General features: G+C 38.1%; 1 protein-coding gene across 1 annotated transcript; it reads right to left on the reverse strand.

Annotated features, from left to right (window-relative positions):
- Nucleotides 1-12,953: 12,953 nt before the first annotated feature.
- LOC143846992 (Tetratricopeptide repeat (TPR)-like superfamily protein) lies at nucleotides 12,954-24,361 on the reverse strand. The gene is made up of 3 exons (XM_077355635.1): nucleotides 24,325-24,361; nucleotides 23,659-23,740; nucleotides 12,954-16,121 (listed from the first exon to the last, which is right to left on the reverse strand). Exon 3 carries the CDS (start codon nucleotides 16,106-16,108, stop codon nucleotides 13,418-13,420), a length of 2,691 nt encoding a protein of 896 aa, XP_077211750.1. The 5' UTR covers nucleotides 16,109-16,121; nucleotides 23,659-23,740; nucleotides 24,325-24,361; the 3' UTR covers nucleotides 12,954-13,417.

Below are 24,361 nucleotides of genomic sequence, written 5' to 3' on the forward strand. Positions count from 1 at the left end.
AAGTGAAAATTTTCTGCTAGGGCTGTCTGAGGTAAAAAAAGCGGGTCCTCATTTCTCTTTAAAAATTAGCGAAGTTAATGTTTAATCGATATTTCGGTTAATTCAGTTAACCCTTATTACATTCGGCACTAACCACAACCGAACTAGAAAACTGATTTTTAGTGTTTTTTCTAAACCACAACCGAACCGAATTTTGGAAAAACCGAACCGAACCGACCAAAAAAATTCGGTTAGGTTCGGTAATTCGGTTAACACCGAATAATGCACACCCCTAGCTGCTCCTCGACATTGCTCCGGCAGCAGCAAGACATGCCTCCCTCCCTCCTTTCTCTTTCTCTCTCTCTCTCTCTTAAAACGTGATCATGAAGATGATTGATGTAGTTTGTATCCAAATCAAATGCAAATGCACGAGGTATCCACACTGGCCCTTAGGGCTTGGTATGAACAAATGAATATGCACAAGTGCAAGAAGCCTCTGATGATATTGCCTATTCAAGAGAGAACAGCCACTCAGTGAGCCGCCAATTGGCTTTTCACGAAATTGCCTAGCAAATCCCTTATTATTGTTATTATTATTATTTTTATATAAATAACGAATGATTGATTTGATATTTTATAACAATATCGAATATAGAGATGGAGGGTGGTCTCTTCTAGATGCATCTGCTTGATATTGTCTGCCATTAGAGATCCTTGTTAGGAGAAAGAGGGGGGCTGTTTCTTTGATGCTTCTAGTCGGTTTTTTCTTGGTGCTCCACTTTCCTAGTTAAGGAAATGCGAAGAAATCGGTCCCCACACTTGAGCAACAACCTTTATGGGCTCACATGACCCTTCTTTTCATTAGGTCATTCATAGTAAGCAGAATCTTCAAAATATTGAAATATTCAAGAAAAATCCCGATTTTCTTAGGCCGCCTTTTTACTTTAAAAAATTTCTTTGTAATTCAAAAAAAAATTGCATTTTTAAATTAAATATCTATTTTCCAATTAAAAACATATTTGACAAATAATTTGTCAATTACTCAAGTAATATTTGTTCGAAGGGATAATGACTATTCGAAATGGTAATCCCAACTATCGCCCAAAGACGGCCATGCTGGAATGTATGTGCCCCGACATGGAAAAGTCCAGACAACCAATCCCACCAAGAAGCCCAAAAGCCGCACGGGCCTGCCCTAGAAAGTTCAATGAATCCTCTAGAAGAAAATGACAAATAATAACAAGCATTACACTTTCAAATATTTTGTTAGAATGATCCAATAATCATCAAGTGTTCTCATCCAAATAGTGTTAGAGTGTAAGTTCTTTTTATAAGAGTTCTCATTGAATAGTGTAGAGTGTAAGTTCTTTTTACAAGCATAAATACTCCATCTCTCAAAGAGAGAATGAAAGTACTCAACTCAAAACAATGCCTTTGTCCCAAACTAGTTGGGGTCAGCTAAATGAATCTTTTAGAAAAATTTCATGAAGAAGGTAAAAGGAATCCACCCGGCTCTAATCCTGGTTCTAGTTGAGTTCTTCTACGTGGATCATTTTCTTTCATTCTATCCTATCCAATGTCATGTTCTTTGTTATGTTCCCAGCTATCAAGTCTTTCCTCACTGTTTCTACCCAAGTTGTTTTCGGTCTGCCCCTACCTTTTTTTACTCCATCAACTTGACACGGGTCACCTTTTCTCACTGGAGCATCCAAAGGCTTACTTTAGATATGTCCAAACTATCTTAAGCGGTGCTCCCTCATCTTCTCCTCAATTGGTGCCACTCTCACCTTTTTACAAATGTCTTCATTTTTAATTCTATCTAAACTTGTGTGGACGTACATCCATCTAAGCATTCGCATCTCCGCTACACTCATCTTATGCACATGCTGCTTCTTCGTGGCCCAACATTATGAGCCGTACTGGCCTCACAGCTGTCTTTTAAAACTTTCCCTTCAACTTGGTAGGGATTTTACGGTCGCACAGAACTCCTGTGGCACGCTTCCACTTCAACCAACCTGGTCTTATTCTATGGTTAACAGTCACTTCAATCTCTCATTCCTTGTGTAGAATTGAACAAAGATAGCAAAAGATATCCCTCTTAGATACCTCCTGTCCATTCATATTTACTACATCTTCATCCCGCCTCCTTATATTATTAAAGTTTCATGAGAAGAAAAAAAATACACGCAAAAAATAAATAAATTATAATTATAAAAATTAAATAGAAAATTTTACCCTGAAATAATTTACTACCTGATTCGTTAGGCCGATCGAACTGCCCTATGTAATGTGCTCAACTATAGTGTCACTATTCTTCACCATTATTTATCCCCATCATTTGAAGGGATTTGCTAGCAAATATATGTTGAAGCTACCTCATAACATGATAACATGATCAGAACTATAGTTAGCAAAATGCCATTTTAAGGTTTTCCGTTTCATACTCCGTTTAAAACTTTTACAATGTGGCTAACTTTCCAACTTTAGCACCGCTATATTTTGTAAATGACAATTTTATCACAATGTTTTTTTGTACCAATACAGTATTAAACTCGAATTTTTCTGGTCCCTTCTTAGCCGAATCACATTTTGTTAACCATGAACTATGATCTTTGCACATGGAAGTAGGCACAAAAAAATGTTACAGAGAAAGCATATAGTACCGTAAACACGATGCAGTTGCATTGCAGGATTGTATTAGTGGATCTTTCCCAATAGTGAGCTATGAATATTTTCTTGGAGAACATATTTCCCCGCCACATGAGTTTTGCAGCCTTTGGTTAACTCATTTCTAAGGAAAATACTTCCCAAATTTGAAAATTTATCCTGCTTTCTAGCAAAGTTTCAACTTTACCAGACCCTGAATTTAATTTCTTTTCGTAAAAACCTAATGCACATACGCATGCAAAGAAGTCTGGCAGTCAAAAAAAAGAAATAACAACCCATGAAAAAAGAAAAACAACATAGCCAAGCAAAACTACTCAACACGTATTTCATCATCATCACGTTAACATCATCATCAATATAGTAATAATAACCCGTAATTAGTTAATCATACATACGAGTATACGACACAAAACTCAGTTGTCAAACAATACAGGGAAAAAAAACAAGGAATATTTCTGAATTCTCACCTTCACGTCCTGCTTAAGTGTCCTACTATTCAAAAAAGAAAAGAAAAAACTTAATTGTCCTCTCTATTCATCATTAATTAAAAAAACAAGTTAAAGAAATAGGGGGCGGTTTGAGCCGAACCATTGGACCCATAACATCAACCCTAACCCAACCCTACACAAACCTCAGGCCAACCCTAACCCAACCCGATTTTCAAAATTGGGCCAACTTGGGTCGTGCGGGAACAATGGAAAAAATATAACCCTAAGATTTAGAAATCACGATAAAATTAGAAGTACATGGTCGGATCGGGTTGCCCAAGGCCTCAACCGTGACCCAACCCAAGGAAATGGCAACCCAACCTGACCCTACATCGGATTGGGTTGACCGATCCGAGTTGCACCCCTAAAAGGGAGGTTATAGAAAAAGAAAAATAGATGTAAAGAAATGAATAGAATAGAAAATATTTACTCAACCATCGGATAAACTAATAGAAATGCCCATATATGGGAAAATGATGGTCGTTCTAGAAGATTTTTCTTTTTCTGTAACATAAATAACTAGATAAAATCCAAAGGGAAATGTTATCAGTACTACAGTATTTTGATGAGGGCACTCCTCACTTTATTAAAAGTACGGTACGGCCCGCACCATAGGATGATCCAAACCGTCCATTAGATGGACCACACCCTAAATAAGTTGTGCCCCAAAAATTATTTCCGTAGGTTGATCCTAACCCTCCGATCTATAGAGGGTTAAGATCAACCCTCTAAAATTCAGATCAGAGGGTTAGGATCAACCTATGGAAATGATTTTTGGGGCACAACCTATTTAGGCTGTGACCCATCTAATGGACGGTTTGGATCATCCTATGTACTTTTAATAAAGTGAGGAGTGCCCTCATCAAAATACAGTAGTGCTAATAACATTTCCCAATCCAAAATAAAAACAAATAAACAAATAAATGATTAGGACCTCTTTAATTAGAGTATTTTTTGTTCTGAAAAATGAACTAATGACATGGAAGGTAGCTAGTTAGGGTTTCTTTAATCTAAACTATAGTAAACATTTTGTTTCTATTATCTTCATGCAAAGCATGATTAGGACTAGAAACGTATAAATTGACATCTTTGCAATAACTTGGCCTCTTGCGTGGAACAAAGAGGGAAATTGTCGATGTCCCTTATATATTTAATGCTAGCTAAACGTTAGACCACATTTTACAAAGACCAGCCAGCAATCTTTAAATAAGTAAGAGTTACATACACACGAGATTGTGTTTAGAACGTACACCAGATTCTGTTGTATCTGAATGTGAGCATATAACAGACCTTAGCAAGTGCGTGTGCCACCACTCAAGTCATTTCTCTACGCACCGAAGATCTAGAATATTTGAACTAGTTTGTATTATAGACGACTCCATTAGTTCAGTATAGTACGTAAAGACAAGTGGATTATGAATCAGTATGAAAGTTGCCTAGTTTGAATCCTAATTAGGAAGTGATAAATCCGCCCCTTTTGATTACTTGGGACACCATACAGCAGTGTATGTGGCAATCAGCCCCATTGAAACCTTCTGACGCGAAGTACAACAGCCACTCTGCAGTCATTGATACACTGTTGCTGGGTGTCCAAAGTAGTCAGAAGGGGCGGATATGTCACTTCCCTTCCTAATTTTGATTTGAAAATGTTAAAAAGAAGTGTAATTTCCAAACAAAAAAAAAATTGCGTTCTATTTCCAAGATGTTCCAAGATGGCAGGTGGCTAGTATTTTATTTGATTTCACATCCGGCTCCGTATGATTAAAAAGACGAAAATGCCCTCTTCTTCTTTTCTTATTTCTCTATTTTCATCTGCACCACCAACGAGCATTGCTACGACTCAGAAGAGGAAGCAGAGGACAAAGAATAGGACGAATAAGAAGAAGATGAAGAAGAAAAGGGGAGGAAAAATGAAAAAGAAGAACTGAAAAAATGGATGGGGCCAGAAAAAATAGAAAATAAATGGAGAAAGAAAGAAAAATTAAACAATTTGTGAAGAGAGAGGGAGGGAGGAGGTCAAATCCGCAAAAAATGATAGGGAAATGATATCTCCCCCTCCCCCCCCCCCCCCAACCACCACGCCACAGTTTCTGCGAGAATGGTTCGCTGCCTGAGAATAAATTAAACCCCTTTAACGTTTTTCTTTGCTTTTAAAACTTAACGAATAACGGTGGGAGTGGGGGAGGATTTTCTCCGTCAAATGGGGGGGAAATATCATTCCCCAGATTATATCGAATCGGCAAAAAATCAAGTGGACCTGAAGAAAGTTGGGGTCTACTAAGTAAAAGATGAGCTCTACTTGTAAAAGATGGGGTCGACCATAATGAAAAGTTGGGGCCGATCGGCTTAAGAAACTCAAGTTGGGCCTCATCTTGATACTCTTTGCCTGATATTGTCGGGTGTGATTGTGTGAAGAATAATCTTAATCCGTGATAGATAGGCATTTTATCGCGAGATGACTATTGCAAACCCCAAAAGGCAAAAATCTCTCGGAATCTAGTCCACCTCAAAAGTAGGTGGGCCGTGGCCTTGTTTTGTCGTATGTTTGAATTTCACACGAGATGACATGATGCTTCCAGAAACTTTGAAGATAATTCGGCGAAGCCAACAGAAAAACGTGGGCTTAGAGACAAGATAAGGTTTACACGTGGGCATGTTAATTGCTTCCCCACACGTTTCTTCTTTGTCAGTGTATTTTTCAAAACGAAAACGACCCCTACCTTTGACCAACATCAATTCAAATGACCTTCATACCCTTAGTGTGTTTATGGCTACTCTTTTACGTAACAGGGGGCTGTCCCAAGTAAAAAAAAAGGGGGGTGAATTTATCACTTCCATTTTCATAAAAGAAGTGATACATTCGGCTTTTTCTTCACTCGGGACAGCCTCCACTAATGTATTTATGGCCACTCTTTTACATTAGTGGGGGCTGTCCCAAATAAGAAAAAGCCGTGAATATATCATTTTCCTTTTTATACTAAAAATGAAATGATATTTCCTCCCCTTCTCGTCTTTTCATAGGCTTATCCGATTAAGGTGAGGCCAATGGCAGATTTCATCGATTGAATCAACATGCCTGGTCATGTCCACGTGGCACACATTGGTTCCAAAAAATGATCTTTACAGTAGAGCAAAAGGTTGCTACAGTTTTAGTAGTATTTGGATTTGGGTATGGGCCCACATTATTTGGATGATCCAAAGCGTTCATTTGATGGACCCTGACATAGATAGGGTGTGCCCAAAAAATCAGCTCCATCGGATCATCCTAACTCTTCAATCTATAGACGAACCTTAAATAAATTGAAACTACAAGGGTGTATTTGTCACGTTTTAAGCTATAAGGGTGGAAGTGGATATGTAAGAAACTAGAGAGGGTGTAAATGTAATTATCCCTTTTCTTTTTTATAATCTCTTCGTTTGAGTTTGTTTTTTTTAACCCGGAATTTATCTTGGAACCCGGGCGGCACGTTAAATTATATCTATGAGAAAAATAGTTAGAAGAGGAGGACATAGAATTGAGTATTTTTTTGTTATTCCTTCGAGAAATCATATTTAATGAGTGCCGATACGATACAAAACAAAACCATGTCGGCCATTGGAAGTCCAACCAATTGCCACTAGTCTCACCCTCCCCTGATAAAGCATGATGGAAAAGGATATCTGCTAAAACTTTGTTTGCATTCTTCAAACAAATTATTTACATATAAACTTAAGGGATTTGCTAGGGACAATTGCATAAGCCATTTCACGGATGGGCTGTTGCATGTAAGAGCAGCCACACGGCTCAGATTTTGTCTTATTAATTTAATTCATATGGGGTGGTGGCTGCTTTCACATGCAACAACAGCCTATCCGCAGAATGCCTTGTGGAATGAATGGTCCTACCAAATCCCTAAACTTAATTACGAATGTTTTTAAACATAAATATGATTATTTATAAATAATTGTTATAATAATGAGAAATGATATTTCCACGGGAAGTGAAGACCCTTTTTTTTCCCTTGAGAGAGCCCCCCCCCCCCTGGTTTACCTACTTTACACTAGAGGGGGCTGTCCCAATTTAAAAAATGAGGGCAAATATATCATTTCCCTATTTCCATCTCTTTCTTTAGAAAATAATAAAATAATTTTAAAACAAATGGAGGTATTAGGTAGAAATGCAGCCATTTTTTGGAGAAAGACGGATGGAAATGGTGGAAAAGAGTTAGAAAATTCATTTCCATTTTAAAAAACCATACACTATACATCATTATTCAGTGTATCTTCCATCGATCGCAATCCGATTCTCCTCGACATCCACTGGCATAAAAGGAGTTTGTGTAGAAAGATGATACACGGAATTAGAGAATCACATATCTGAAGTCTTTTTTCAAAGCTACTATTGAGACAAAAATAATGGGGGTAGGAAGAGAAGAAAAGGAGGGGTGGTAAAAGTCATCTACTAGTCGAGTGGCCCACCGTGTGCGTGTTCCATAACCCTATTTAACATCTTTTGGGGCCTTCACAACCCTATCGCTACTCACCTCCAATTTTCAAGAAAACTCCATGGCAACAACTACCTTCTCTTTTCTTTCCCATACCTCCCATTCTCGCCGGAAAAGCTGCCGGAAAACCGGTTTCAGAAAGCGGTTTCTGGCGATGGCGAAACAGCAAAAGACAAGGTTCTACATCATCGGCCGTTGTGTGTCTATGCTTCTTTGTTGGCGCGCTCATGCCCTGCCTGATTGATCTAATTTTCTTAATTCTCCAACAGATCGAGCAGTCTGTCTATGAGATCGGATTTTCACCGGAGAAATAACTCAGATGTGATCGTAATTTCAATAAAGTGATCCCTCTGACCTCTCGGCGAAGGTTGTAAGCAGTGTTTCAAGATGCGGATACATGTCAAAATACAGCCAAAAGGCTGAGTACTCAGTTGATGCGGTCATAACTCACGACACGGTTGAGTACTCAGTTGATGCGGTCATAACTCAGAGGGTCAGAGGAGTTTTGCTCTACTTTGCCCCATCCGGACTCGGACAAAAAGGGAGTCGACTCGAGGGAGTTTTCAAAGTATGGTTCCAAGCATTTTGAAGTTGCTGGTCAGGTTTAGTTGGTTCCCAGATCGAGCCAGTGAAATTGAGCTAAAATGAAAGTCTATACACTTGGGTTGGAGCAAAGGGAGTAGCTGATTTTCTTTTCAACGGAGATTTCTCTTGCAAAGGCTTTGCAAACCTCTTCCTCAATTCCCCGAGCTTATTTTTCTAATTCAAGATGATTGTAATGGCCAAAATTCACTTAGTACAATCTTGATGATGATCCAAGTATTGTGCCTTTTTTACTAGATTTGTAAATGGAACATTTCAGGATGGAAAGCTTGTAAATTAACACAAAATTTGTGATTATACAGGCGATTAGATAATAAAATGTACTTGTAATGGCCTAATCAGGCGTGAGTACAAGAAAATTTATACAAAGATGGCAATTTTCGAGGGCGACCAAGTGGCAGATTAAAGATGAATATGCTATTTTCATTTCGCATTACATGAAAATTCAAAATTAGCCTCTAAGCTCTCCTTACATAAGGAATGAGAGGAAAGAAAAGAGAGAGAAAGTCACCTCCCAGGTCTCTTAAACTTTCTTGCCTTTTTGGTGGAATGACTAGTTTTCTTACACTTACACTTACACTTCCACTTCCACGCGAAGATAATGGAAGTAGAATCAAGCTTCCCTTCAACCATTCCTTTACCTCTGCCCCTTTCTTAATCTTCTACGCCAAGTACTTCCTCGCAGAAACCCGACTAAGTCCATTAGTTAAACCATCATTACTATCTCTCCTTTCATCTTCTGGATCGTCCTGAGCATGATGTAATTCTACTACGCCAAATTCTTCCTCATCGAATCCAGAATAAACCCATTTGTTTCTCCATCTAATCCTCTGTTTATATTTATTAACCACTTCCCTATGCAAGCAACTCCTGTATCTCCCATTTGACAGAGCCTACAAAAATAGTTAAAAAAAATCATTTAGATCAACTAAACCAAACAGTCAAGTTCCTGAAACAAGAACAACGACAGACAAAGACATCACATTCCCACTCAACATGTGTGGAAAATCTGATGCAAAATCTTCAAGTAGATAAAGAGTAACTACAACATAGCTTTTCATTTTGTTTTATGTTACATTATATATCAATTGAGATAGGGGTTCCAGAAAATTGGTAGATTCATTTTAGTACTAGGTTTTCAAACCTACCATCCAATCTTCACCTTCCCCCTTGTTTCTTTTTGAGTCTATCTACAATGTCACTGTGCGACATGACTCAGGATTACACCCAACAGTCCATGATAAAAGGCAATACACTGAAGGATTATGTGGCTAACATAATTCAACTGTTTGATGGGCATAGCAAGAGCCAAGCAAAGACGAGGCCACGGTCATGTTTGATGGACAGACTAATGGAAAGGCTATGCATCATTCGATTTGCTTGTGAATATCCCAAAGTTGGGTTTGGGTCACCTGTGCATGTGTAGAGTTCACATTTCTGAATTCACAAGGGTAAAGTTTGGGTTTGGCAGAACCCAACCATTTGATAAACAGAGAAGATATTACATTCTTTCATAATGCAACCCAATTCTCTTGGCCTCATTTGTTTTGAGTTCAAGTTGAAGTAACAGGGTGAAACAATGACAATAGGTTCTGATGTGAACTACTATTTAGGAGTTGGACTCTATCCATGAGGGCAGCTATTTGTAGATGTCATGAGTTTGATGGGAATGATTTTAAAAGCTATTCTAAAAGAGGTCAGCGTTGAACTTAATTTCTCACAGGCTGCAAGCTAAAGATAATACAGGCATGAAGGAAAATGAAATTCTCAACAGACTCACTCATATGCTCAAGCTAAGAGAATGAATACATTAACAGTTGCAATTGTATTAAACGTGATGAAAATGAATAAAACTAAATAGCAATGGTTCACTTGAACAAAGAAGAACTTCTTTAAATTATCCAAAATAGCAAATAGATGTTAAATTGGTAACCACCGGCTAGACATTAATAATATGGTGAGCAGAACCTAGTTAAAGAAGCACACTGATACGAACAGCAAGACAACGAAGTTAACATGTCTTATATCCATGCAAGCATTTCATATTATGAGGAAACATAAAATGACTTCTTAATCCAACAGTGCCCAATGTTTGTTGCAAAGTAAGGCCGAAGCCTTCATTATTATAACAGCCACTTTAATGTTTCTGATGCAGGAGAATCCATGGAGAAGAAAAAGGGACCTGGACGGATTTTTTTTTTTTTTTTTGGTGACATTACTAAAAAAATGATTGTCATAGGGTATGAACACCATCAAGGGAAGCCAAGAAATGCATGTCAGTTGCATGTAAGTGTTGGGCATAGTAAAATTGAAGCATGGGGCCTACTTACTGGAATTCCAAATTGCATAATGATAAAAGAACTTCTATAAGATATTCACAAGGAACCTCAGTGTGAAACAACCAATTACTCCAACAGCTTAGGCAGTTGGATAAAGTGTTATTAAATCTTTTATACTTTAACACTCCCCCTCACATGTGGCCCCTGGCCTCCACGTGGCACCCGTGACCCCTCTTTTTGGGTTGGCCATTCCATGTGGAATTTTAATATCAAGGAGGTTTGAACTCGGAACCTTTGCTCCGATACCGTGTGAAACAACCAATTACTCCAAAAGCTTAATCCTTTGAAGAAGGTGTTATTAAATCTTATATACTCTAACACTCAGATTCAGTTAGAAGCAAGGTTTAAAATTTCGGTTTCGGTAACCGTTTCGGACCCCACCAAAAACCGAAATTTCGGTCCGAAATTTGGTAATTTGGTTCCAAATTCAGGACCCAAATTTTGAAATTTCAGACCGAAATTTTGTATCACTTTTTATTTTAATAAATAATGTCATTAAACCGAAATTTCGGACCGAAATTACCGAAATCCGAAAAGGGCGAAAAATGGAATTTCGCAAAATTCCGGTTTCGGTCCCCACTGGTATCCGAAAGTTGGGTCCAAAATTTCGGATTTCGGTCGAAATTTTAAACCATGGTTAGAAGTTACCGTAAAGAATAATTAGAAATGTCAACAAGAAAAATGACCTTGGAAATTGATGACAGCAGCAGCAGCAGCAGAAAAAAGGAAAGAGCAACAATTTTATAGAAACTGAAAGCAATGTGGAACTTAAGAAATAAGATATTACAAAATTGCAAATGTTAGGTTCAAGTTTGCACCTCTCCATAGATGCTTCAAGCACTCTTTCAGCAAAGCCTTCTACTGAAAATTTAGAGTGATAGGTCTACAAGGTGGATCCATAAGACCCTAGGTAGAAGTGAGATGGTAAATGAAATTTACTGAAATCCTTCTTGCTACTCATCGTTCTATATGACAATATGAATGTCCTAATGTTGGCCATTGGCTTGTTGGAAATACATTTTATACTAAGCTAAGATTATATTGTATCCATGGGCACATGGTATCTGTGTAAGTCATCCATTTTGTGGAGCAGATCCAAGCAGTATTTTTCATCCAATACCAAACTGAGATGGCAGTATCCTTAGTACAGTACGCATTGCTAAATTCAAGCAATTTTACACTGCCATCACAGCGAAACTTAAGCAATTCAATGGGATGGATCCCTGCCTAGAAACTAAAGGTCCAATAACCTCATTTTGTAGGTGTAAAAACACCCTCTATGGTTGGTCTAAATACATTCACTCAGAAGATTCATTCTTGAACTATAGCCTAATAAAAACATGTAAACCTTTGTTAAGGAGGCTAAACTCCTCATTTTGGCCTATTGGCCTTTGATTTCAGATCTCTACTCTTAGTCATAGGTTCTATTTTTCCAATACAGAAAAACCATTCTCTATGATTTTGGATCCCAAGTTCACTCTCTACTTAACTGCCTTATAGAGAACATCAAATCACCATTAAGTAGTTTAACAATGCCAATTCTCAGTGGAAGCCCACATTTTGACTTAAAGAAAACAATCACTAGATACATCAGGGAGATGGTGCTCTCCTCAATAGTGGGTTTCCACTCACTTTCCCTTCTAGAATAGGGTGATAAACCCCCTCCTAATGGGCCAATACCCATTTGAGATGCACAAAACGCAACTCCAGATGACTAAAAGTGGTTCTATAATAACAGAGATAACAATATCTATCAGAGATTGGTTCTTTGCAAGTAGGGAAATAGTCCTTTCATAGTAGGTTTGAAACTTCTCACAAAGAGGATTTTCACACTATATTTCAGGTCTCAATCTATCAGAACTTGATTAAAATTTAAAACATCCTCCATAGGAGTGAGAGAACTAATAGAAATTTTCTAACCTCAGCTTACAAGACCTGAACTATGACGCCAAAAAAAGAAATGGAACAACAACTCATATTTTGCCCATCTTTGGCTTTGGATGAATCTTCCTCAGTTATAAACAAAGGTCAATTCATACGAGAAAGAGGTGTTCGAAATCCGGCAAGAGAGAGGGTAGGGATCAGGAGATAAGGGGAGAAAGGGTCGATGGAGGAGAGGAGAGGGTCAATCAAAATTTTTCTTGGATTTGGATTTGAAGATAATTACATGAAGATTTCCAAATCTCTTAGTATGAGGAGGAATTTCAAAATGACAAGGATTTGGTCCAAATCCAAATCTCAGCCATAAAAAATGGAGCAGAACGCATGATTTGGATTTTGATTTCCAAATCCAAGGGGTATCCATACGGGCCCTAAGGCTAAAATCTTAAAAGGAACAGGTCATAGTATTTATTTGCAATTTTGCTGCATCTCCCTCCATCCATAAGACAAAATTAAACCAACAACGATGTTATAAAACCCTCTATATTGCATTTTGAGCAAGTCGGGCTTCATGTCATGCCACCAAGAGCATCATAAAATATTTGTGCTACATTACTCTTCAATATAAGGCTTCTGCAACCATTACATAATACAATTGTGAGTACCTTTTCTTTATGAACACAATGAAATGGATTCACATTGCAAATCAGCTTTCTTGGCTTGGGTCGTTATACAAGACTTCCACAAAGGAAGTGATTGAGCAATGCTGGATCTGACTGGCGCATGTACTTCGAAATATTATATGTCTTGCATATTGCGGAGCCCAACAACCTCTGCTAAGTGAATGGAGAAACACAGCAATCCAACAACTAATGTGTTTCGGTGGACATCAGAGATTCTCCACATACCGACCTTGGGCAGGAGCCATATCCTGGCCTCTCATGAACTCTCAGATGTGCAGAGAAGGTCAAGATTTTCATACCTCAGTGCGACATATGCTGGGAAACACTTTTTGAGGTTCATTTACAAATCCAAGATCATATTCTGGGATATTTTCTAAGTCGGGATCAAGTTCAAATATGAATTTTACTTTATCACATGGCTGCAGCTCATCATTACCCACGACCATCATTGAGCGGAGAGTCGCAATCCAAGCATGAATGCCTTGTTGAGCATCTTTTTCCCTGGCAAGTTCCAACTGACCAACAGCTTCCTTTGATGCTCCACATTTGACCAGAATGACCCCAAGTGATCTGAACGTAGAATCATCTGGTTGGACACCTAAATTAATCATCTGAAAGAAAGTTTCCGCTGCCTCTTTCAACCTTCCATCGGATGCGTACAACCCAATAACATTATTAAAACTCAATACATCACTAAGGAGTCCCAGATCGTGCATCTCATGTGCAATTGCAATTGCTTGGGGGAATTGCCCGATTTTCTTGTACATACACAACATCATTGCAAAAGAGAACTCATTTGCCTCCCCTCTCTGCTTCAAACCCTCAAAAAACTCTTCTGCCTTTCCAACCATATTACGTTCACTGTATAGATCGATCATGCAATTTGAAGAGTATACATCGGGGCCAACCCCGGATGATTGAAGCAATTGGTATGTTTCTTCTGCTTCTTGCAATTGTCCCACCTTGGTATATAACTTGATCAAAGAGTTAAAAATAACGGAGTTTCCGGAAAACCCGGCAGCTTTCATTGCATTGACGTAATTTGTAGCTTTTTTAGTACTCCCAACTTCTGCAAATGCATTTATTAAAACACCAAATACAATAATATCAGGTCGAATGTCACACCCAACCATCTCTTGGAATACTTCCTCTCCCATTTCCAATTGACCAAGCTTGGCAAAGCTAGAGATCACTGCACAATATGGGATGCAATCATTTACCAACCCTGCCTCCTGCATTTTTCTGACAAAGCACTTTGCTCTATGTGGGAGTTTGGCACCTGCTAAAATCTGTATCAGAGAATTATACGTGCATTTGTCAGGAGAAATGCCATGATTCTCCATACTATCAAACAACTCACAAGCCTTGCCGTACTCCTTGCCTATGCCATAAGCCTTGATCATCACATTGAACTCAACCACACTTAATTTCTGTCTGCTTAGGCAACAATGGAAAGCTTTCTCCGCTACCAATAAGTGGCCCTGCTCCCCAAATGCATCAATATTGGCAGCATAGCATTCTGAAGTCATCTGCCCCCCAAGATGAAATCTCATAAACCAAGACCAAGATGTCTCGAGCAACCCTGCATCTAGATACATTCTAGTCAAGGCTGACTGTGTAGACTCATCAACCTCTAGACCCCGCTCATCCATCTCCATCACAAGGGCTTCAGCTTCTCCAACCATATGCCTTATAGAGAACGCATATAGAAGGGTGCGATAACTCACAAAATCAGGTTCAAGGCCAACCTCCTTCATATTTGCAAAGTAGCCAGCTGCCCTGTGGATACTATCATTCTTTGCGTAGAGGGAAATAAGAATGTTGTATGTTCTAGTGTCAGGTGGGCATTGGAGTTCTTCCATTTTCAGCATCAGGGCACTCACTTCTTCTAAGTGGCCATGATTTCCACATATGTGGATCATTGTATTGAAAGTCACTGTATTTGGAACAATCCCTTCTTTTAGCATCTGAGAAAATGTAGCGGACGCCTCTTTAAGCTGGCCGGACTTACCATACATGTCGATCAATGTATTATATGTGTATGAGCTGGAACAATTTTGCGGCAAAGTATTATTTGGAGTAACTTTTCTTTCATCATTAACCAGTTTGCCAGATGACCACTTTTCAAAGAATTTCTTGGCCTTTTCAAACTCCCCCGCCTTTTTGAATGTCTGGACGACAATTCCCATAGTGACCTCATCGGGCTGTAAGCCTTGCTTATTCATCTTATCAAGCCAAAGAAGGGCTTCTTCCTTGAGCCCACCCTTACTGTAAACATCAATCAATGTACCATAGGTAGAATTTGTTGGCATTATTCTCTTGCTTTCCATTTCACCCCAAAGTTTCTCGACTTGATCCCATTTCCGTGCTTTCCCAAGAGTCCTAAGCATGATGTTGTAGTGAATCACATTCAGTTCATAACAACCCTTTCCTTTAAACCATTCAAATATCTCGAGAGCCCTTTCCCAATTTGATTGCTCCTTGAGAATTATACTTCTTTCCTTGTTATTGAGGCTCTCCTCCCATGGCTTCAAAGCCTCGTCCAGATCATTTACTGTGTCTAGTGCTTGCAAAATCGATGGAATACATCCTCCATAAGAGACCCATTTCCCCAAACATTTCCGTTTCTCCTTCCCCACAATATTCCTGTCCAGTGGACTACATTTAACAGACCGATTTTTCACATTTTCAAGTATCCCACAAATTCCAACATCTTTTTTCAGCTCATGACTCAAATTTACAAGCAAGCTCTCATGCTCTGAACTGGGTCTATGTACATCATTTCGCCTATTCATCGATTTTCGGCAAATTCCATCGTCTCTCTTGCACCCTACATTTAATTTTTCAAACAAATTCTGCTCATCTAGTTTCTTAACAAAACCGGCTCCATTAAACAATGATACTGAAACTCCAAGATTTGCCGCCTTCATCAAATCCAGAGACTGCAGAAAACTAGTATCTAACTGTTGTGACATGCCAAACATCTTGCAAATGGTTCTGCATAAGAATAAATACTTCAAATCAGTTTCCCAAAAGAATGAAAATGAATAGAACTGAATCACTTGAAACATAAATATGAGATTTACATGTAAGAAGACATCAGAATATTCGCACACCTTCAGAAAGATACAGAAAAACATCAACCAATTGAAGGGAAGAAAAAGTTTTGGATTTGGTTGTGAAGATGGACAAAGATTAGTTCATAGAAACTCTAATCATGCCCTTTCCTTTTCCTTTTCATTTTTCCTCCAAGTCATAGAGGATAGCTGAACTCACCTGTGTAACCTAGTAAACGAGTTTATGGGGTGGATTTGTTTATGTTTAACTTGGATTTTTCTTATCTACCTGCAGTGTCCAGGCCGAGAAGTTATTAAAACATAATCAATGCCATTCTATGGAAGAAAAATGTCTATAAATGCCATTGTCTTTAAGTAATAAGAAGATGCATTCATTCTTCATCATGAAATGAAAAATTATATGAGGACGGGCCGTGTCAGTTTAATCCAAAACATCCCTCCTAATATTGTCATGTTTATTAACTAGGGTATGTATATAGGGATTTGCTAGCGTCCATCGTAGAAGGCATTTCGCGGATGGGCTCTTGCATGTGAGTGCAGCCACCTCGTGATGAAGACAAAATCTGCTGAAAAGGGAGCCTGTGTGGCTGCTTTCACATGCAACAGCCCATCCGCGAAATGCCTTTTGCGATGGACACTAGCAAATCCCATGGTATTAACATGATAAGGGTATTTTTGTCATAAAATATGGTTGTTAAAGTATCAATTAACATGTGGTACACTAGTACTTGAAGCATGGTTTTAAGGACCCGATATATCGGTCATATCGAACCTTTAAATATCACTATGTATCAGCCAATATATTAACATCGGAGATACACATTTATTGAGATATTTTAATATTATCGGCCGATATATCATGTTCATGATATTTAAAGCATTGCTAGGAGAGCTGCCAGGGAGATATCCAGATACAGGTGTGTCTTCGTAGCAGTCTCGAAGTGAAATTATATTGTATTTTGACCTCTTTTAAAAAGAAAATCAATGTACGTAAAAGTACAAGTTTGGCTTCTTCAATGATCCAAAGCATTCATTTGTTGATTTGAAATGTTGATAGGCCACGTCGCTGATCTCTTGTCCATTTGATGATCTTAACTATTATTATTGTGGGGTGTAAATGAATAATTTATAAAGTTAAAAACAACAACACAAAGAACTTAACAAATTGGAGGTTTATGATTGTCTGATGCATGAGAATTTTTTTCTACAATCCATTCTTTGTAGAGCCCAAGAGATGAAAAATGTGGATCACCAAATCGTTGGGCCCCATATGTATATATCTCTTCTATATCAGCATAATGAGATAAGAAGTGACCTCATGAGTTAATTGTATTCAAGTTTGCTCAAGATCGAGTGCCTGAGGCTTTGTACCTCAACCTTGATGTCATAAGTTCAATCCCAACGTACGTACCAAAAAAAAAAAGAGTGAATGCCCGATTTAAATTTTGTCATTTCCTCTAAATTCACCAGCAAATGAAGCCCACTTCAAATGATAGGATTCACTTGGCTAGGGCATTTTTATGTGGCCCATTTTACCATCACATATATGGAACCTGGTCTCCATTGTAGAAAAATCATATCCCGAAAGTCACATTATAGGATCCTAATCGTATAGTTAGTGGTTTATATACAGAAGGTCAAGATTAAAAAAAATATGGCAGCAAGCCACATCTGTCTCAAATAAGCCTATACTCACAAGAATCAACACAAGTCCCACAAAACTCGGGTATAAACCCCAAACACAAGCAACTGCCTATAAATAACAATCAAATCCAAACAAGCTCCCAAATGGAGGAAGAGGACAACAAAAGAATAGAACAACAATAACTTTTCATCCGATTAGCATTGATTGGAACTGAGATGAACACCAATTGGGTTGATCTAACAGATAAGGAGCTTGGCAAACAAAAGCGCAGATAAGTTGACAAAAGAGGGGGTGGACAAGTCGGGAATACGAGTAACGGTAAATGGAATGGAAGACGGGAGATCATCATGAATCTTGCTCCATGGTTTCAAAGCATTCTTGATGATCTTTTTCGTGGTTGTAATTCAAAATCTTTCTTTTGATTTGTTGCATTTAGCTGATATTTGAGCAGGGAGGTTTGGGGTTCATACAGCATGTGTGAATGTAAGGGTTTGGCATGTGTCTTGCAATTGCATGGTGTGATGACTCGTCCCCATGGTTGTAATTATGAGGTTGCTCATTAATAAAATTGCTGTTACCTTTAAAAAAAATTGGGTTGATCTAACAAGCAAGAAAGGTAGGTAGTGATACACTCGGCAAGTGAAGTACATGAAGATAACAACTAGAAGGACCATTCAACTCAACTCAACACAACAAAGCCTTTGTCCCAAACTAGTTGGGGTCGGCTAAATGAATCCTTTAGAAAATTTTCATGAAGAAGGTGAAAGCAATCTACCCGGCTCAAATCCCGGCTCTAGTTGGGTTCTTCTACGTGGATCATTTTCTTCCATTCTTTCCTATCCAAGGTCATGTTCTATGTTATGTTCCTAGCTATCAAGCCTTTCCTCACTGTTTCTACCCAAGTTGTTTTCGGTCTGCCCTTACCTCTTTTTTCTCCATCAACTTGGCATGAGTCGCCTCTTCTCACCGGAGCATCCAAAGGCATACGTTGGATATGTCCAAACCATCTTAAGCGGTGCTCTCTCATCTTCTCCTCAATTGGTGCCACCCCCATCTTTTTACGAATGTCTTCATTTTTAATTCTATCTAAACCTTGTGTGGCCGCACATCCATCTAAGTATTTGCATCTCTGCTACACTCATCTTATGCACATGCTGCTTCTTGGTGGCCCAACATTCTGAGCCGTACAGCATGGCTGGCCTCACAGCTGTCTTATAAAACTTTCCCTAAAAAAAAAAGATAACAGCTAAAAGGGGATGCAAGATACAATTGAAATATTACCCCAACTGATACAAAGGAATTGCATGGCTCTTCAAAATGGTCTGGTAGGCCAACTTCTTGGATACAAGGTTTCCATGAGCTATTAGAGAATCAAAGTTTTAAGGCTTTGAAAACTGGAAGGTAAGCTCCATGTTATCTATGTGAAAGATAAATTTTACCAATGAGGGTTGACGACCCGAATTCGGATCGGATCAACCCATGTTCAAGTCACTATTCACTCTGATGCTGATAGAAGTAGATCCAAATCAGATCATTTCTTACTCTAATACTCGGTGTTTCAATCTGTGTCCATTTGGACTCATATTGTCCAAGGTCCAATGACAAAAAATTCTCCAACGAGAAGAACAATAACCGCAATGAGGTCCACATAATAGGGCTGGGGTGTGATTAACATCTGGCTACAGCCTTAATCAAAAAAATGAAATGACCCATATACAACCATGCAACTCTATTAATAAGAAAAAAAAACTAAAAAAAAAATCTTGTTGGTAACGTTTGGAACAAAAATTACGCTTTTTTGACTGACTCCAACAAAATTCCAAAAACGTTTCAGCTTTTTCATGAAAATAAATCACACACGAACCATATCAACAAGAAACACCTGACTATTCACAAACTACAAATTTAAAATCATTAAATTTTAGATTTCGAGATCGCTAGAGTTCAAATGGGATAAATTAGCAATTCTCAATAAAATACTTCTATTAACCTTTGATATGATTGTAAGCCAATTTAGATTTAACTGGACCCATGTCGGTTGATCAAATTCCATCTTATAACCTTCTAAAAGTAAATCCTACACAATCTCTTCCTAGAACAAGCGCTAAAGATCACCCACCTCAAGGCTATCTTCAGTCAGCACAGTCAAGGTTTGATCATATCCCTGGCTTATCTTGTTAAGAATTTAAGATTACTTATACTCAAAATGCTTTAAAATTACTTATACTTATACCATTCAAAAAAAAAAAATCTTTAAGAAATCAGGTTTATAAGATGCAGACAAAAATACACTTTACAACATAGAAAAACTCAATAGCCTAGAACCTATAACAAGTATTTGATTACAGTAGCATACATATAGGACAAAAAACAACAGTCCTGTGCATTGCACATTGCATATCTCTATTCAAATTGTGCTTATCATCTAGTACTTGATTACTTACATATTATAGAACAACAAACAGAGAACATTAAATGTGAAGCAACTTGATTACATACATATACAACAACAAACGTGAAGCAACTCTTCATAGAAGGAAAAATAAATTTAGCCTTTAGGCCTCATCTGGTTGCTTTCTTAGGAGGTGAGTGAAATGAAGTGAGCCACATGTGAAGTGGAAATGATGTGAAGTGGACTTGGCTTAATGCGTATTTGGCTGTCGAAATTGACAAATGGCCAAAAAGCTTTTAAACTCAATGAGTTCCAAGCCTGCTTTGCATATGGCATATTGTCAGAAAAGGTGTCAATGCTATGCTTCAAAACTCTTTTGAAATCGGTCATATGCCTCCTCACCTCAATCACACATACATGATATATTAATTAAACTAGTACCCAATTTGAAAATAGTTTATCAAGAAAGAAAATTTAGACCAATAAGTTTATGCAACATAACATATAAGATCATATGATTCATATCCAAGACAACATCTTCATTATTTAATTTCTCTAAACCAAACCATGTTTGTGCTCAAAAGACAGATTTTAGACAATATACTCATCACTCAAGAGATCTGACCAGACTTTAGAAAAAAAAAAAGCCCCAATTTCCTGCAATTAGTATAACACTGCCAATGAGAGTCTCAATGGAAGTCCACATCCCAACTTAAAGAGAACAACCACTGGATACGTGAGGGAGATGATTGTCTCCTCAGTAGCGGGTTTTCGCCCCCGTACCATACAGATTAGGGGGATAAATCCCTTCATAATGGGCCAAAACCCATTTGAGACGTGCAATCCAACTCCAGATGACTAAAAGTGGTTCTATATTATCTTTAGCAGAGAAAATAATATCTGTCGGGGATTAGTTCTTTGCAAGTAGGACAGTAGTCCTTTCATAGTAGGTCTGAAGCTTCTCACATAGAGAATTTGTAGTCCCTATTCCGAGTCTCAGCCTATCAAGACCGGATAAAAAACATCCTCAATAGAAGTGGGAGAACTAATAGAAGTTTTTAAACCACAGCTTCTAGAAATAGCATATAAATACAACACCTGAACTATGATGACAAAACACAGAAATGGAACAACAACTTATAATTTGCCCATCTCTGGATTTGGATGAATCTACCCCGGTTATAAGCAAAGGTCAATATGTGAGACTAATCTAAAAATGTAAGCGCTGCTTCATGATTGACAGACTTACAATTTACAATGCTTATTAAGTTCTGCCGAAACGGTGCTTCTCATCAATGGACTTTTGACATTGTGTATTTGTGATCAGCACTTTTGCATGTACTCTTAATCAATAATAATAATAATAATATGGGATTTGCTAGGGACTTCCGCAGAAAGCCATTTCGTGGCTGGCTGTTGCATGAGAGAGAAGCCACCTCAGATAACTTAAATGGATAAGACAAAATCTGCTGAGTAGTGAGCCTGTGTGGCTGCTCTCTCATGCAACAGCTAGCCGTGAAATGCCTTTCTGCGAAAGTCCCAAGAAAATCCCTAATAATATATACATCAATGGGGAATCGGGAGGGGATGTAATCTGCTGTGGTGTAGTTGTTAAGGTTATGGTGGTCATTTGATTTCCTATTTTCCTCGTAAACTAATTCTGACTAATTGAGTTTGGTCACTCTTGATGGGTAGAGCTAAATATGGATATGGAATTTAGCATCAGTTTAATATCCTTAGACAGCCGTGGACTCTAGAAATAGATGGAAAAAGTGCTTAAGGAATTGTGTTTGATAAAATATAGACAGATGTAAGATCACAGAAGGATGATTCATAGGCCTGTGTGGTGTTCTTGATTGCTAATTGACTCGTGATGTAGTGGTCCAGGTACTGTAGGATTGTTTATCTTGGTTTCATCCCCTCTTGTCAAAGTCTAGGAACTAATCCATGAAAACATACTGAGCTTAACAGAAAATACCCACATCTGCCCCTTTACACAAATGTAAATAATAGTTTGACATATGTGAAATTGATTGCCTTTTCAAGTTGCCAGGGTACTACTTTTCAGTAGAGATAAGCTAACTCATATGACCAGTTTTCATCTAATTCAAATGGAATTGTTAGAAACCCATAAAAGCCAAACCCTGATAATTCAGATAAGCTAAGTAAGATCGACTACATCATTTTTTTCTCATCATGAGACTGTTGATAACCTCACTACTCCATTCCCATACCACCATTTTGAGAGCTTATTCTGGCTATAAAAAAAGAAAAGAGAGGCAAACCTCCAAGTTATTTCAGCTAAGAAAGAACACAGTAACTATAATGCAATACCAATTTTAAAATTGAAAATTTACTTTAATGAATCTACTCTTCAAAAATGAAGCCCTAGATCTACAAAATCAATAGTGCTATGTTCTCTCGTCGGGAAAGGAAAGGAAAGGGAAGTGAAGGGAAGTAAACTGATGTGGCAGAAAGAAAAGTGAAGGAAAAGAAACCTGGCAGAAACCTGTTAGATGAGCGTTTCGTTGCACAGAAACCTCACAGAAACTACAGAAATATGTATTTCGTTGCAGGGAAACTCAATAGAAACATGTTAAATAGAAACTGTGACAAACTGATATGCAGAATGATGCCAACATAGAATCTAGTCTAAAATAAGTGGGTCCAACCCTCTGAAGTCGATCAAAATAAGAAGACCATGACAAACAGAAGTTGAACAATAACAATGCCAATCAAATTGTCACAAATATAGAGTTGCCACACTTTGCCCGCTTTGTGGGGCGACCATCCTCGGTTCTAAGTCTCCTATCGTCCATCTAACAACAAGTGGATAGTACTGAAACAAATCATGAGTTAACAATAACAATTAAAACATGAATGGTCAAAACCCAATTAAAACATTAATCATGAGTTAACAATAACAATAACAAAAACCCAAGAATCTCACCACATTTCAGAGATGAGAAACACAATAGCAAATTTCTCCCAAAAATTGACCTTAACAAAAAAAAATATATCTATTTGCTTACAATTACTGTTGAGCATTAAACATGAAAAAGATACTCAAAACCCTAAACACGAAATCGTGACCCGGGAATCTCACCCATAAAAACCCACTACTCTGTTCACAGAAACCCCAACTCTAAAAACGAAAATGATACCCGAAACCCACTCTAAAAACGAAAATGGTAGACCCTACAATCCACAAATGGGTATTGAAGAAACCGATCGAATCAAAGAGTTATATGAAAACCCATCAGAGCATGAGAACCACAAAATCAACCCAATAAAAAACACAAGAAGAACAATCCCTAGTTCAGGTTTTTATAAACCCTATTTTCTGAGATTTTAGAAGATGAAAAAAGGAAAAAAAAAACATTGAGAAGAAAGAAGAGAAATAGAGAGAGAGATTCGTACCTGATAAGAAGCTTGGAGAGGGTGGAGATGACGAGGATGCGTGGAGACGAGCGTTCGGTTCGGAGGTTGAAGACGAAGTCGCCTGTTTGTTTTTTACGCACAGCAAGAGTCGGGGGAAGGTGAAGGAAAAGAGGGGTTTCCGATATTAGTGCTCGGAAACGAACCTCGATCAAAGTCGGGGAAAGGGATTTTCCGCGTATTTATTTTTCTTTTCCACGTAATTTCAAAAAGTTTCCACATAAACTAAAAGAACACACAAAAACGAGGTTTCCGCGGAAAAAAACCTGTGTTTCCACGGAAAACTGGGGAAATGGAATCAAAAGAACACAGCATAGAAAATCCTAAGCATAGAAAATCCTATAAATTGAATTATAACATGAAGAGATAAAAAAAAAAAATAAGAAAAGGTTATTGATTTTCTCCAGATTGAATTATACATTTCTGTCGATAAAATTAACACTAACGTAATCCAATCAGAGAAATCTGGAATGAACGACCACATTAACCCTATTCTGACAAATCAGAATCGGGAAAAAAAAACCCTAAAAAATCTAATCAGGAAAAGATAACAACCCTAAAATGGGCAAGAAGAAGACGAAGAGGGAAAAAACCTTCCTGCAGAGCCATTCGAAACGAAACAAAAAACCCTACAAAAATGAGACATACCTTGATGCAGGGGGCTAGAGATCCGGCGAGGATACTG

Source organism: Tasmannia lanceolata, unplaced genomic scaffold (genome assembly GCF_043159265.1).
Source record: "Tasmannia lanceolata isolate RefF3 unplaced genomic scaffold, GAP_Taslan_0.1 ptg000015l, whole genome shotgun sequence".
Lineage (NCBI taxonomy): Eukaryota > Viridiplantae > Streptophyta > Magnoliopsida > Canellales > Winteraceae > Tasmannia > Tasmannia lanceolata.